At 42.6% G+C, this 12,921-nt stretch overlaps 1 protein-coding gene across 4 annotated transcripts in view; it reads left to right on the plus strand.

Annotated features, from left to right (window-relative positions):
* Positions 1-5,230: 5,230 nt before the first annotated feature.
* NBN (nibrin) overlaps positions 5,231-12,921 on the plus strand; it is a 55,584-nt gene continuing 47,893 nt past the window's right edge. Inside the window, exons 1-4 of one of the 4 annotated variants that reach the window (XM_061439420.1) lie at positions 5,231-5,391; positions 7,239-7,369; positions 11,617-11,765; positions 12,199-12,358. In XM_061439420.1, coding sequence (XP_061295404.1) covers positions 5,355-5,391; positions 7,239-7,369; positions 11,617-11,765; positions 12,199-12,358 — 477 coding nt within the window. In that variant the 5' untranslated portion in view covers positions 5,231-5,354. Of the gene's footprint in view, positions 5,392-5,478; positions 6,231-7,238; positions 7,370-11,616; positions 11,766-12,198; positions 12,359-12,921 lie in introns of those variants that run through there. The other 3 variants (XM_061439422.1, XM_061439421.1, XM_061439423.1) reach the window with 3 other exon arrangements.

Genomic DNA, 12,921 nt, shown 5'->3' on the forward strand with positions numbered 1-12,921 from the left:
AGTCACAGGAGAGCTGGGACACCCGGATCAAAATCCATATATTGACTCATGGTTAGGGTTAGCTCAAGACCCTCCTCCTTGGACGAGGTTCTGTATCCAGAAGGGAAAGAGAAAAATATTAATGGCATGAAAATTGACTAATGATAAAAAAGAAGTTCTACAGAATTTGGACGGGGATGACTTGCCCCCTACCCCATACTGGATGATGACATGCCCACCGCCCAGTGCTCCACCAGGATGGGAGGCCGCCTTAATGCCCGATCCAGGGCCAGGTGAAGCTCCTTCAGCAGCTGCTGCTCTTCTGCCAGCTCTCTTGGAGATCGTAGAGCCGCCGTTCAGCAGGCTCTGATCCCAGCGATGGAGACCTCTGGTCAACGCCCCCAGGATTCCACCTCAGCTGGACCTCCTAGACTGTATCCACCTCTCCCATAAGTACTGATGAGAAGGGGGAAGAAAACACAGAAATTAGACAGAGGCTGCGTTCCGCCAAGGAGCAGGGGGAAAGAACCCCACTACAGATGCCCCTCCGAGAGCTACAACAGCCTCCAGTTCAGGACTCGTGGGGCACTACCGTCCGCCTCCTGTAGTCTATTATTACCAACCATTTTTCTCTATGGATATATTAAACTGGCAGAGACACGCTCCACCGTACTCGGGGGAGCCACAAGCCATGATTAGGCTAATAGAGACTATTTTTTGAACCCACTGCCCTACATGGGATGACATAATCCAACTACTAGTCACCCTTTTCAGCACTGAGGAAAAACACAGGATCCTAACTGAGGCCAGAAAATGTTGAAAAGAAATGGCATCTGAGGGTACTGCAAACCCGCAACGGTGGGCAGAACCAGCCACCCCTGATGAAAGGCCCAGTTGGGACTGTAACACAGAGGAAGGGAGGGGCCACCTGGAGAGATATCGCGGCTATTTTACAAGGCCTCAAGAGCGGGGCCCAGAAGCCTATGAGTATAGCAAAACCCTCCAAAGTGATTCAAAGGGAAACTGAGTCACCCTCTGAGTTCTACGACTATGCGAGGCCTATAGACTTTATACGCCAATAGATCCAGAGGCTGCTGGGTCTCAGATGCTGATAAATGCAGCCATTGTGTCTCAAGCCACCCCGAAAATGTCAGATGGGGGCATCAAGTGACTCATGAATTTTTATACATCCCTGAATGCCCAGTATCTTTGTTGGGAAGAGACTTACTGTCTTAATTGGGAGCACAAGTGACCTTTCCCCACCTCGAAAGACTCACTCTTTGAGTGGGCTCAACCAGCTATTTACTCTCCCTCTCGGTAACCCCTCAAGATGAATGGAGGTTGCACCATCTCCTGTAAGGGAAACCGGACTGGCTAAACAGTCGAGAGAGAGAGAGAGAGAGAGAGAGAGAGAGAGAGAGAGAGACAGAGTTAACTCAACAATTCCCTGAGGTCTAGGCGGAAGACAACCCCACTAGGCTTGCAAAACAACAAGTCCCAGTAGTAATAGAACTCAAACCTGACACAATTACATCAGCACTCGCCTTGGGCCTGCCAGACCTTGCTAAGCCGTTTACTCTTCACGTGACTGAAAAGGACAGGTGGCTATGGGAGTGTTGCCCCAGACTATGGGGCATGGGACAGACCAGTGGCTTACCTCCCGAAACGGCTGGACAATGTTGCCACTGGGTGGCTGGGATGCTTACGGGCAGTTGCTGCGGTTGCTCTACTAGTCCAGGAGGCAACCAAGCTGACTTTGGGCCAAGATTTGATCATAAAAGTGCCACATGAGGTCAACAGTCTCCTGCGAGGGGACCCCCATAAATGGCTGTTGATATCCTGGATTACTCAGTACCAGGGACTAGTACCCCATGTTACTATTGAGCCTTGTCAGGCTCTGAATCCGGCCACTCTCCTTCCTGTGGGAGAAGGTGGGCCCTCACATGATTGCAAGGAATTCCTAGAAGAAGTTTATGCTAGCAGACCTTTCTTGAGAGACCAGCCAATCCCAGACCCAGATTGGGTCCTGTACACCAATGGCACCAGCCTGGTGAAACAAAGACCATGACTGTCGGGATATGCAGTAGTCATGGGAGAAACCATTGTTGGGGCTGGCTCTCTGCCATCACGCTGGTCCGCTCAATGGGCCGAACTATATGCTCTAATCCGGGCCCTCCAGCTGTCAAAGGGTAAGAAGACCAACATTTACACAGACTCCAGGCATGCTTTTGCCACACTACAGGTACACGGGGCTCTGTATAAGGAGAGAGGCCTTTTGACAGCTAGTGAAAAAGATATTAAAAATAAAGAAGAAATTCTGACCCTATTAGATGCTGTCTGAGAACCAGGAAGGGTCGCAGTTATACACTGCCGAGGACATCAAAAAGAGGATGCCTCCCAGGCTCGGGGAAACAGACTGGCAGATAAGACCACTAAACAAGCAGCTGAGGGTTTGGGGGTGACAAGTGAAGCCCTATTAAAGCTCTCATATTGGCAGAGCTGCCTGAGCTAACACCAGACTCTCCAAAATATGCTGAAGCCCAAAACCAACCAGCCAAAGCAGAAGGGGCCATCGAGACTGAAAAGGGATGGTGGGAATTGCCAAGTGGCAAATTATTGGTACCGGAGGAGCTGGCACCCACTCTGTAAACCAAGCACACCACGAGACCCACCTAGGGCATGATAAACTGCAAGAGCTAATTTGAAAATATTTCTTGGTTCCCCACCTCTCTTCCCTATGCAGGACAGAATCTCAGAACTGCACTGAGAGGTCAATGCTGCCTCTCGGCATGGACAGAAACCTCCGGGGATTCAGCTAAAAGGCACGCTACCCTTTGAACACCTGGAAGTGGACTTCATTGAAATGAAACCTCACCGACACTACCTTTATCTGATGGTCATGGCGTGTACGTTCTCAGGATGGGTAGAAGCTTTTCCTACCCGGACTGAAAGAGCATTAGAAGTAGCCTGGTGCCTGCTTAGAGAGATAGTTCCCAGATTTGGATTTCCTACCAGCATTGGATTGGACAAGGGCCCGGCTTTTGTAGCTGATTTAGTACAACAAGTAAGCACAACTTTAAACATCAAATGGAAACCACACACTGCATATAGGCCCCAGAGTTCTGGGATGGTGGAACGAACCAACTGGACACTTGAAGAGACACTCTCCAAGTGGATCATAGAAACTGACTGCTCCTGGGTGGACTGGCTTCCGATGGCTCTGCTCAGACTCAGGATGACCCCACGGTCCCATGGCTATTCTCCATACGAAATTGTGTATGGGAGGCCCCCTCCCATAATAAAACAGGTGTCAACAAATTTGCCTCAGGTAAGGGGAGATGAGATTTCACAGCAGATGGAACAACTGGATAAGGTAATAAATCAGGTAACTAAGTTTGTACAAGAAAGGGTGCAGTTCCCCCTTGGAGAACAGATTCACGAATTTGTGCCCAGTGATCAGGTGTGGGTTAAGGAATGGAAATGGGACTCCTTGGCCCCACATTGGGAGGGTCCATATACTGTTGTTCTAACCACCCCTACGACAGTTAAAGTTGCAGGTGTCACTCCCTGGATCCACTACATGAGGGTGAAGAGAGCATACCACGCAGACCCAGAGGATGCCAAGTGCGCTACACAAAAGGACCCCACTGATCCCCGTGAAACCAAGATCATCTTAAAAAAGAAGAAGAGATTAAGCTCTACAATCAACTGCTACTACAAGGACTTGCCATTATCATCTTGGGACTAACCATAATTTCAGCACAAAGAGGGACCTGTGGTATAATTAAAGTTAAATGTTGTGTATATAGCCCTGATTTATCTGGCAATGTACCAGCTGCTTTAGATGACATGAAAAACCAGGTAAAAGCAATGTCAAATGAAGACATTCCTTTCTGGACTTCAGTCCTATCTTGGGTGAAGGGTGATTGGTAGAAAACTATATTTACCATTGTTATAGTTGCCTTGATAGTTCCGCTTTGTGGACCCTTTATTTTACTACGTATTATGAATTTTGTAACCCAAAGGTTGGTGTCGTTCTCCCAAATTGGCAGTCGGAGAGCCAGGGTCCAATATATCCCTATGAATGATGCTCATACTATGAATTAAGAGCATCAAGGGGGGGAATGAAGGAGGAAACGGACAGAACAGGCTCCATCTTGAAAGCAGGACTCCATCCTGGGCCAGACTGTGGACTTGGAACTATATGCCCACTATTTACGGAAACGACATACCAACTGGAAAACCAGACCCACCAGAAGGAAGAACCCCAGGGCTCATACCTAGACTCTCCCTCGCCTAAAAGAATACTCTAATTATCTGTGTAACCAAATAGAATCATAAATTCTATTATGCTTATTGGGTATGACCACAGGCCTATTGATAATTGCCCATTGTTAACTACCTAGGCTTAAGGCATATGAATCACAGGTTAACTTTAATTGTATCTTTCTTTTCCTTTGTTCAGACTAATTTCAGGGAATTGGGGGAGCTGGGTTTGGGCATATACACTTAGGGTATATAACGTTTTCACAAAAAATTGGTCGGGGTCCTTGGCTAAGAGGAGACTCTGCCTTGGGCCCGCCGGTGTAATAAACTGCACTCCACAGCTGCATTATCCTCCTGAGTGAGTTTGTTTCCCGGAATGCGTGGCTACAACAGCAAGAAACACTTGTTTGATTCCTGGGTTGGAAAGATTCTCCAATATTCTTGCTTGGAAAATTCCATGGATAGAGGAATCTGGCGGGCTGCATAGAGTTCATGGGGTTGCAAAGAGTTGAATGGGGACTGAGCATGGAGTCATGAGCATGAACAAATTAAAGTACAACATTAAGAAGCAGACAAGTTAGGAGAAGTTGATTTGTGCTTGAAGAAGAGTAAAAATAATGAGTTTATTTTGGGTGAAATTCTTATATTCAACGTAATTACCATCATCATTAGGATCCATATCAAGGAGTGACTGCAATTTAAGAAATTGCAAAAGCAAGAAACTACATAACTGGTCACGACGTTAGTATGTTTAATTAGAAAGTCTGTTTAGATTGCTTTGAAGCTGATTTTTAAAATAACTTACTTTCATACGCAGGAAAAAAAAATCGATAATCGTGTGGATTCCTTGAAGACCTTAAAATGGAATCCTAGACAGCACGTTTCTATATAGAGCGGCTATTCCTTTCCTAACCACCGGGTGGCAACCAAGTGCCAATGTCACTGTCTTGTCTGTCCCTACCCTTTTTTAGGTGGGCGCGGCTTCCGGGTCTCTGGGCTTCTGGGCTTCCGGGCTTCCTGAGCGCGCACGTTGCAGTCTCCGCCGCGCCTGCCGGTCAGCAGTGTGGTCAGCTCCCGCACGTTGGCCGGACTCTGGGGGACCTAGGCCCATGTGGAAGCTGGTCCCCGCCGCGGGCCCTGCCCGAGGTAAGGACAGAAGGTGGAACGCGGGGGCCCGATTTCCCGAGAGCAGCTGCGGCGGGCGAGGGGTTTGCGGAGCGCACTTCCGGTGCGTCGTCGCCTCTTCCGCCGCCTTCCCGCGCTGCCTCGGGTCGCGCGCTGAGAGGCGGCGGGAGCCGGTGCGAAGGCTGCGTGAGGCCCCCGTGAGGGCCCGCGCGGTCTTCCAGGCGGGGGCTGCGGTGCTTGCGAACCCGGCTTTGGCCTGGCGGGTGGGCTAGGCGTGGGGCGCTGGGCCGCTCAGTGACCGCCCGGGTCCTTTCCGTCCGGTCGGCCGCCCCACCTGGCGGCCCCGGCGCGGAGCCGGGCTTCGATGATGCGCTCCATTGAGCCTTGGCCGGTACCCTGTTGTGACAGCTAGTGTTTTCAAGCTTTTGAGGAAACGCCCAGAATACCTTGACAGAGGCTGCAGGACTTGGCGACACTGTTTTGAGCACGTCGTTTATTTTTGTTGGGAGCCACGGAGATGACGTGTCAATGGCAGCTACGGGAAAACAGTTTCGGTTTTGTTTCCGAGCTTTTTTTTTTTTACCTTTTTGTCATCAGAACTGAGAAAGTTTTTTGGTTTTTCCTCTTTTGCATTTCTAGCAATGGAAAATGGAAATTACATGTAAATTGGTTGCCTGGAATGTGTAAGCACTTGTTAGTTGGTACCTAAGCAGGTGTAGCCTGTGATTGGTCTTGCCCTTAGGAAGTTTACATTGTGATTAAAAAAAAAGATCTATGTAGAAGCTAAAAGGACCGGCAGTGTAAGGCAGTATGGAGAGGGCCAAACGAATGGTAAGGAAAATAAATACTGTAATAATACTGTAAGTAATAAATATTATAAAGACTCAAAGATAAGGCGCTTTGTGGATTTGGAGCATTGCAGAGATAGAACGAACTGTGATGGACATGTTTCCATTAACATTTGTAGCCTATGGCTAGCTTTTTGAGTTCGCGGAAGAAAAATGTCCCTACTGCCAGTGGGTAGCATTCTTAACTTTCAAAGGATCTTGAACTCTTTTCAGAATGTAATGGAAGCTATGGGGTGCCATCCTTCTAGGAAAAATGTGACTAAACCAACCGCAAAAGTTTTTTGTTGAAAGACTCGACTCTAGGTTAAAAATCTGTTTGACAAAATATAATCTAAGTCTGGTCAAGGCTTACCTGGACTCTTGTCTAATTTAGCTGCCCTAATCACCCTACCACTCCAGTGGTCCCAGACTAAAGTCTACTAGTCTTCAACATATATGCCGTTCCACCAACAATTTGTGATTTACAAAATTTTTTAATAACTTTGTCCCATTGTTCTAAAAGTTACCTTTAACATAAAAAAATTCCCCAAATTATGCACTTGAACCTGGTTTGGAGTTTTCTTGCAGTGATCTACATTATTTACTCTTCATCCAATACCATACTTTTTAACTGCTATCACTTTGTGGGATATTTTGCCACCTGGTAGAGAAAGTTCCCCGAATATTTACATTTTTCTGGACAGTTTTTCACATATTTTTCTGACGGAATTTTGAATTTGTTTATCAAGCGCCAAAGAGTATTTTGATTTCATTTAGTAATGCGTTAAATTTATAAGTTAATCTGGGCAAGCACTGACAATTTTCAAAATTATTTTCTCTTTAGAAAGGTGGTGGAGCATTCTGTTTAGATTTGCCTCCTTCAGTGAAGCTTTAATAGAAAATATGTTTGATTTACATAAAGTTGGTTGTTAGCATTTAAATAGCGAAATAAAAATATTTAAATTTTGTCATACCTATATCTCATTACATGTTTATGTATTGGTGTATCTGTAAATATACTTTTTAAAAAAATTCTCTTAGAACCATACAGACTTTTGACTGGTGTTGAGTACATTGTTGGAAGAAAAAACTGTGGCATTCTAATTGAAGATGATCAGTCCATCAGTCGAAATCATGCTACATTAACTGCTAACTTTTCTGTAACCAACCTGGTAAGTCACTATTTGCTGACAGTAAGGGAATTGAAGTCCCAAAAGACTACCTTGGTGTATATGTAAGAGAGAGTTTTGGAGACTTTTCATTTTATAGAACTGTTTTCTTTAAATGTTAGCAAAGTTAAATGTGTTTTGGCAGTGGTACTGGTAGTATTTGTTTATTTTGAGATTTGAAGTTTCTGTTTCAGTATTTTACTGTTGGCTTTAGTGATTTAGAAACTCAATGAAGTAGACCACGTTTATATTTACTTGAACATTTACTGAGTGATTTTTGTTGTTGTCATTCTTCAGTTGCTAACTCATGTCTGACTCTTTGCATCTGCATGGACTGCAGCATGCCAGCCTCCCTTGTCTTTCACTGTCTCCCAGAGTTTGCTCAAATTCCTGTCCGTTAACTTAGTGATGCTGTCTAACCATATCATCTTCTCCTGTCCCCTTCTCCTTTTCCTTTCGATCTTTCCCAGCATCAGGGTCTTTTCCAGTGAGTTAGCTCTTCACATCAGGTGGCCAAAGTATTGGAGTTTCAGCATCAGTCCTTCCAATGAATATTCAGGGTTGATTTCCTTTCAGGTTGACTGGTTTGATCTTGCAGTCCAAGGGACTCACAAGAGTCTTCTCCTGCACCATAATTCGAAAGCATCAGTTCTTTGGTGCTCAGCCTTCATTAGGGTCCAACCCTCCCATCCGTTCATGACTACTAGAGAAACCATAGCTCTGACTATGTAGACCTTTGTCGGCAGAGTAATGTCTCTGCTTTGCAATAATACACTGCCTAGTTCTGTCAACCTTTCCTTCCAAGGAGCAAGCGTCTTAATTTCATGGCTGCAGTCAACATCCACAGTGCTTTTGCAGCCTAAGAAAATAAAGTCTGTCACTGCTTCCACTTTTTCTCCATTTGCCATGAAAGGATGGGTTCAGATGCCATGATCTTAGTTTTTTGAATGTTGAGTTCCAAGCCAGCTTTTTGACTCTCTTCTTTCACCCTCATCAAGAGGCTCTTTAGTTCCTTTTCACATTCTGCCATTAGAGTGGTATCATCTGCATATCTGAGATTGTTGATATTTCTCCTGGCAATCTTGATTCCAGCTTGTGATTCATCCAGCCTGACATTCTGGATGATGTATTCTGTAGAAGTTAAATAAGCAGGGTGACAGTATACAGCCTTGTACTCCTTTCCCAGTTTTGAACCCGTCAGTTATTCCATGTCTGGTTCTAATGTCTGGTTGTTTTTTGAAACACATACAGGTTTCTCAGGAGATAGGAAGGTGGTGTGGTATTCCCATCTCTCTAACAGTTTCCACAGTTTGTTGTGATCCACATTGTCAAAGGCTTTAACATAATCATTGAAGCAGAGGTAGATGTTTTCCTGGAATTCGCTTGCTTTCTGTATGATCCAGTGAATGTTGGCAGTTTGATCTCTGGTTCCTCTGCCTTTTCTAAACCCAGCTTGTACATATGGGAAGTTCTTGGTTCTTGTACTGCTGAAGCCTAGCTTGAAGGATTTTGACCTTAACCTTACTAGCATTTGAAATGAACACAGTCATATGTTTGAACATTATTTGGCGTTGCCCTTGTTTGGGATTGGAATGAAAATTGACCTTTTCCAGTCTTGTGGCCACTGCTGAGTTCTGCAGATTTGCTGTCACATTGCATGCAGCACTTTAAAAGCATCATCATTTAGGTTCTTAAAATAACTCGGCTGAAATTCTCTCACCTCCACTAGCTTTGTAGTAATGCTTCCTAAGGCCCCTAGACTTCACATTCCAGGATATCTGGCTCTAGGTGAATGATCACACCACTGTGGTTATCCAGATCATTAAAACCTTTTTTGTATAGTTTTGTATATTCTTGCCATCTCTTAAAATCTTCTGCTTCTGTTAGGTCCTTAGCATTTCTGCCTTTTATCGTGCTTATCTTTGCATGAAATATTACTTTGATATCTCCAGTTTTCTTGAAGAGGTCTCTGGTCTTTCCCATTCTTTTATTTTCCTCTGTTTCTTTGCATTGTTCATTTAAAAAGGCCTTCTTATCTCTCCTTGCTGTTTTCTGGAACTCTGCATACAGTTTGGTATATCATTCCCTTTCTCCTTTGCCTTTTGCTCCTCTTCTTTCCTCAGTTATTTGTAAAGCCTCCTCAGACAATCACTTTGCCTTCTTGCATTTCTTTTTCTTTGGGATGGTTTTGGTTGCTGCCTCCTGTACACTGCTACAAACTTCTGTCCTTAGTTCTTCAGGCACTCCATCTACCAGATCTAATCCCTGAATCTATTCATCTCTTTCACTGTATAATCATAAGGAATTTGATTCAGGTCACACCTGAATGGCCTAGTAGTTTTCCCTACTTTCTTCAATTTAAGCCTGAATTTTGCAGTAAGGAGCTCATGATCTGAGCCACAGTAAACTCCAGGTCTTAATTTTTGCTGACTGTATAGATCTTCTCCATCTTTGGCTGCAAAGAATATAATCAGTCCATTTCGGTATTAACCATCTGGTGATGTCCTTGTGTAGAGTCGTCTCTTGTGTTGGAAAAGGGAGTTTGGTATAACCAATGTGTTCTCTTGGCAAAACTCTGTTAGCCTGTGCCCTGCTTCATTTTGTACTCCAAGGCCAAATTTGCCTGTTGCCCCAGGTATCTCTGGACTTCCTATTTTGCATTCCACTCCCCTGTGATGAAAAGCACATCTTTTTTGGGTGTTAATCCTAGAAGGTCTTGTAGATCTTCATAGAACCAGTCAGCTTCCACTTCTTAGGCCTCAGCGGTTGGGGCACAGACTTGTTGTACTCTGATGTTGAATGGTTGCCTTGGAAACAAACTAAAATCATTCTTTCATTTTTGAGATTGCACCCAACTACTGCATTTCAGACTTCTGTTGACTATGATGACTACTCCATTTTTTCTAAGGGATTCTTGCCCACAGTAGTAGATACATTGGTCATCTGAATTAAATTTGCCCATTCCCGTCCATTTTAGTTCACTTAGTCCTAAGATGTCAATGTTCACTCTTGCCATCTCCGGCTTAACCACTTCTACTTACCATGATTCATGGGCCTAACATTCCAGGGTCCTATGCAATATTGTTCTTTACAGCATCGGACTTTACTTTCTCTACCAGACACATCCACAACTGAGCATCATTTCTGCTTTGACCCAGCTGCCTCATTCTTTCTGAAGCTGTTAATAATTGCCCTCCTCTCTTCCCCAGTAGCATATCAAACACCATCCAACTTAAGGGGCTCATCTTCTCAGTCATATCTTTTGCCCTTTTCATGCTGTCCATTGGGTTCTTGTGGCAAGAATACTGGAGCAGTTTGCCATTTCCTCCTCCTCAGTATGTAAGCACTCACATATTGAATGCTTACTGTGTGTCAGTACTGTGCCAAAGCCTGGAAATAGAGCAGTGAATGGACTCTTGACTCCTCCTTTAAAGAGTTATGTAGCCATATGAACACTCTTATTTGCCATATATCTTAGGTTTTCAGAGGGAGAATGATTTGCTTTACTAGGGAAAACAGCTGGTGTATATGCCCCACAGCTCCTTTGAATGACTGAGTTTGTTTTGGTGTGCTATATAATTAAACCAGCCCAAAAAACATATATATGTGTGTATATATATATATATATATATAGCTATACAAGAGCTGAGCTCATGGTAATGCTTGTGGTAATGAAGAAAGAAAAACCACTATTTTGAGGTAAGACTGTGTATCAGCAAACAGGATCTGTTCAGTAATGTTTAGGTTTTGTGTCTATATTCTTTTAGATTAAAAAAAAAGCATTATTGTTAAAAATCCTAAAGAAAAAATTGTTACTTCAAGTTAAACACTCTAGCCTTTTCTCATTGGCTTGATTTTTTTTTTCTATGTGATTTTGATAATACTTTAAAAAAAACAAAAACCTTAGGAATGAAACTGTCATGTTATATGTGAAACAGTCTATACAAAAGCAGATAGTCCTCAAATTGAGAGGTCAGGAAAATCTCCACTGACCTAGCAAAAATAAAGAAAATATATATTCTAAGATGAATGATTCTGAAAGTAAGACATTTTTCTCTTAATTGCTAGTTGAGTAATCATTTCTTTGCTTGCAACCAAAACAGTAACTGTGCTATGTACTCTGTTGGGAGGTTATCGCCTATTCTAAAAGTTACCAACCTTTTCTTTGAAACCTTTGCCCCTAGGAATAGTATTTATGCAGTAGTAAGAGATTTTAAATTATTTATTGATCTTTTTTTTTTTTTTTTTAGAGCCAAACAGATGAAATTCCTGTATTGACAATAAAAGATAATTCTAAGTATGGTACCTTTGTTAATGAGGAGAAAATGCAGAATGGTCTTTCTCAAATTTTGAAGTCAGGGGATAGAGTTACCTTTGGAGTGTTTGAAAGTAAATTCAGGTAAGAATTTTGAAATTGATATTAAAATGGACAACTTTATTTTGGCCCAATCAAATTCTAAAGGAAAAGGATATTTATAAATAATGAATTGGAACTAGTCTATTTCGATCCTACTTAGCATAGTAGGATAGTAGTGAACTTCGCACTGTATGTGGTTAGTGCATTTTGTTCACCATACAGAACTGACAAAGAGTGAATGAGACTTTGAGTGGGCCCTGAGAATCTTGATGGAGCTACTTTTGATTGATTCTGCATAGGTCAAAGTGTAATGTTAAGCTTTTGATCTTTGGGGTTTTTTTAATTGCAACTTAAGACTGATAGTTTTGTTGGAGCTAAGTTGGAATGTATAGTAATACGTAAAATCAAAATAACAGTGTGTGATGTGAGCTTGAGTTTACTATACAATAAATTTATGTAACATTTTTATTTACAGAGTAGAGTATGAACCTTTGGTTGCATGCTCTTCTTGTTTAGATGTCTCTGGGAAAACTGCTTTAAGTCATGCCATATTGCAACTTGGAGGACTTACTGTAAACAATTGGACAGAGGAATGTACTCATCTTGTCATGGTATCAGTTAAAGTTACCATTAAAGTAAGTTCAGTGCATTGTGATTATGTTAAAGTAAGTTCTGTGAATTTAAGTTTTTTCATTTACCCATTATACAAAAATGTTTTAAAAGTCATTTACTTTAAAACTATCTGAACTGTTGGCTGTAGATATGTATATGCCAAACAACCCCATACCTACCATATAGGCTAAGAATGGTTTTTCAGAAACACTGTTTATTATCTAAAGCAAGCAAAAAGCACATGAAATTATATTTCAGATTTTGATTTAGCATTTAAATGACTTACGTAGTCCTTTCACCAAGAAATGTTTTCAGTCTAAAAGCAAAGCATTTAGAGATCAACTGTCCATCTTCAAAGTCGGCAGTCTATGTCTTTTCTTCCTCTAGTCTGTGATATATCTCACTGTTTCATGCTCTTTTGTTTAATTTTTATTTGGCTTTAGGCCCTAATCACGAAAACTTTTTTTTATAGTTTAATATTACTTTAATGTATTGTCACAATCTAGAGATATGTAGATATAAGCCTTTAGAAGATGCTATTTGTTAAAACAGTGGTATATTTTGGTATGTTTTCAGATTTTGCATC

The sequence above is a fragment of the Bos javanicus genome, chromosome 14, assembly GCF_032452875.1.
Source record: "Bos javanicus breed banteng chromosome 14, ARS-OSU_banteng_1.0, whole genome shotgun sequence".
NCBI lineage: Eukaryota > Metazoa > Chordata > Mammalia > Artiodactyla > Bovidae > Bos > Bos javanicus.